Consider the following 3,659-nt stretch of genomic DNA (forward strand, 5'->3'; position numbering starts at 1 on the left):
AAATGACTTCTAACTGTAGCTCTCTCAGCTTTCTTCTGGGCGAAATGGGCTTCTCGTTCTTGTCTGCAAGAAAGGAGAAAAAATATAGTGTTCAAGGTGTCATACAGATTTAGATCAGACCTTTCACCTACATAAAGTAACATTTCAAACTTCAAGCCCCACACACCCCGCAAAAAAAAAAAAGAAAAAAAAAAGAGCATCAAAAGGCCCTTACTGGATTTGGACCCTGGAGGCCTTGGAGCCTCACCATGTGTTCTCTTAGCTCCAACTACTGAGCACAGAACCAGCAGAAGGCGGAGCAGCAGCAGCAGCAGCAGCAGCAGCAGCAGCAGTGATGCCGTGGGGACAAAGAGCAGGAAGAGATGTTCTGCTTATGTTTAGGAACCCCAGATGTGGCATCCTGTCAGTCCAGCACTCCTCTGAGGGATTTCAGGCCTTTTGGGATGTTGGACTGCCAGAGGTAACCTACTAACTGCGGACTCACTGTCACTACCCTGTCAAGCCATTCCATACATATCCTGGACTCAACTCCCTCTCTGCAGAGCCAATATTAAACGTCAGAGGTTCACTGTGTTCTCATCTTTTAAGCCTGGAGATGCTCAAAAGAGCACAGGGCCAGTTTAGGCTAAACAATCGAAGAAGTGAAAGATCTACTCCAACTATCTTCAACCCGTAAGTCTGACTTCTATGAGGGAGGTGTTGAGATATTTTTTTTTTTTAATGAGTGTTGTGTCATGTGTTTCTTGAAACTCATCTCCTGTAAACAAGCCGGCCTACAGTGTGTGATGCCTCCAGCAGAGGGCAGGCAACAGGCTGCTGGCAATAATGCTCTCTCCATTCAACATCACTGGAATATTTATGGCTTCACTGTAGTTCACAATTGCCCCGCGTAAATTGCTAAATTTGCTGAAATGCCTCCGACGTCGTGAGTCAACAACGTGACATAACGCTGAACAAACTTGCTGCTCTGGCCTGCGGTCAAATATAGCATGAATGCCGAGAGAAAAAGAACACATTTTATTACAGTCAGTGAGATGCAGAAGGAACATATAGCAGAATAAACCCTCCTAGATGATGTTCTTCAAAGCAAAGCTACAGTGGCAGAGGTTGCACTGTCCGCCTACGAAGATCAAATCAGCAGCATAATCTAAAGGCAGGGGGGTGTGTGTGGGAGGTGGGGGTATGGTTTGTGAAGGGTTTGCACCCAATGTGTCAGGGGAAGGTCGTTTCATCTGAAGATGCAGAGTTCACTTTGTATTAACATGAGCGTGCCAAACACCAAACGGCACATAGGCCCATGCAGCGTTGACTTGCAGCCAATGAGCAGAGCTTTGTGTCTTCCCCTCTCAAGGACGTTCAGATGACCAGGGTTGTCACTGTGGCCCGGGTGCTAAGGGTGATAAAATGTCTACATGTGACATGCCAGTGTGAGCAGCCCTCAACCCCCCCACCCCCAACCTTATTCTTCCTTAATCTGAGCAGTAGGGGCTTCTCAGTGATCTATGCTCATGTTTAGCACCTCTGACTAATAATTCACTTCCACTGAAGGTCACATAATGACAGCAGAGCGTCAAGCATCTCGCCAGGCTTCCTGTGGAGCTGGATGTTAATACTGCCAGAGTCAGGACTTAACTACGTACTCATTCTTAAAATGTCTGCACATGACACTGTATAATCTCAATCTTCCATTTTCCTTTTAAAAAAAAAAACAGTTCTGAGTTCTTTATTCCACATCATTAATCTGTGGTGACTTCTCTCATGACCAGGACAGTGAACATCTGATATGGGACATGCCGTGCTGCTGGAAGGGAAGCATCATACTAATCAATAGGGAGTTACTGTCTGCTGGATGAACTCTGCCAAATGACCTTGTTGTTGCTTTAGATTGCCCTCCAATAGACCCAGGAGATAAACACCATAATGAATATGTAAATTATGAAAGTGCAACATTTAAAGGATTCACTTTTGTATGTGAGACACGGAGGAAATATTTCAATAATTGAAACAAGAAAAATTGAAAGGCTCACAGCTGGAATCACAGCTGTAAATATATACAGAGAAATTACATCTAAACCTCAAAATTAGAGCTATTATAGAGGCCATACCAATCTAAATCTAAATGTATCCACTTTTTAGGCTGCAATATATTGTTATAATGTAAACTAATTGCAACCATCTTGAGTGGAAACATATGTTTGAATAATGAAAGTCGGCTGAGAAAGTAAAGCCAAAATTAATTAACATTAGTTCGTTGCCCCTCTCACAATATGCAAATAGAGGCTCTACTTTACCCATTTTATTTACCACACGGTCTGATTCATTATTCAGCCGCACGCTCAGCAGTAGGAACGTTTTTCACCCCAGGCACGAATCCCTGTGGACATTTCCGTGGAACAATGATTCCAGGAATCCGAAATTAAAAACAGCTCTACATAATTTGCCGAAGCTAAGAGACAGAGAGCTCCCTGGGCGAGAGGAGCAGCTGTGTGTGGAGCGCTCATGTTATTGCATTGATGCGTAAAAAAGCGCGCGGCGCACTGGGAACGCTCAGCTATTTACGCACAAAAACACACCGTTTAAATATGCCAACACACACTGTAGATTTCATTACAACTTCACAATCACAAGCTTCAATCATTGCCTTACTTTTCCTCTTCTAACTGTTGCTGGTATTGTTCAAATTCCTCTTGAGTCATCCCCTGCGCGGCGGCGTCTGATTTCTCCCCTTCGGATTTCTCCTCCGTCAGTCCGCCTGTCAGGTTCTTCAGCTGTCCTCCCACCATGTGTTTTACCATGAAAGCCATGGCTGTGCGTTTGAGAGTCCTCTGTCTGATCGGCTGAGAAGTTGAAGGCTTGATGCGCTCCTTGGATAGAGCGGTGACAGCGGATAGAAATCCGTCAAGTGACGCTTAAACCTGACGTCTAGAAGTGTCACGCAGGAGCATATAACTTTCAAGAGCTCGATGGGAGCAAGGAAACCGGAAGAAAAAACGAAATTATTCCGACTGCGCTTCGGGAGGCGGCAGTTTCAGCACCACTGGCCCTGGACAGCTCCGCGCCGTGAAGGATGGAGAGGAGCTGCTCAGTTATGAGTCAACAAGTTTGGCGGTGAACTCTACCAATCCCGAGACTCCGTCCGCAGCCACCACTCCCTCCACCCAATCCCAGGCACAGCCGGACTGGGTGTGCGCTTGCATGGCGCGCGTCGGCATCCTGGGCTGCACGGGATCCCGTGATTCGCCGTCTGATTATAACTCAGGATGGAGTCAGACACGACTCCGGGGGGGACAAACAACACGTGATGAGCTTCAGTGTCTCCTGGGTGTTTTGGTGCCTCTGTCTCTCTCAGGGTCATCTGCGCGCTGGAGCCTAATACACAGTTTGTCAACAACCAAAGAGCTTCCTAATTGCAAATTAGTCAAATGGCTGTCTATGAGCGCAGGCCATGTGTACGGTTTATTGGCCTAATCACTTAGAAAAGATGAGTCGCTCTCCTCTACAAGAGTTTGTTTGATGTACAGGAACAAGCTCGTTTCTACGAGATGAAAGGAGACTGATGGGGGTTCTGTACACTGCACAAAATACATCGTTGAATCTAAACACATACACATACTCATTCTCCGTTTACACTCAATGCCCTTGAAACATTCAGGGATGAA

General features: G+C 45.9%; 1 protein-coding gene across 1 annotated transcript in view; it reads right to left on the reverse strand.

Moving 5' to 3' along the window:
• The window catches only part of cplx3 (complexin 3), an 8,992-nt gene extending 5,845 nt beyond the window's left edge, over positions 1–3,147 (reverse strand). Inside the window, exon 1 of the mRNA XM_022746264.1 lies at positions 2,647–3,147. Within this exon, the coding sequence (XP_022601985.1) occupies positions 2,647–2,804 (158 nt within the window). The 5' untranslated portion in view covers positions 2,805–3,147. The remainder of the gene's footprint in view (positions 1–2,646) is intronic.
• Positions 3,148–3,659: the final 512 nt, after the last annotated feature.

The sequence above is a fragment of the Seriola dumerili genome, unplaced genomic scaffold, assembly GCF_002260705.1.
Source record: "Seriola dumerili isolate Sdu_G_001 unplaced genomic scaffold, Sdu_1.0 BDQW01000003.1, whole genome shotgun sequence".
NCBI lineage: Eukaryota > Metazoa > Chordata > Actinopteri > Carangiformes > Carangidae > Seriola > Seriola dumerili.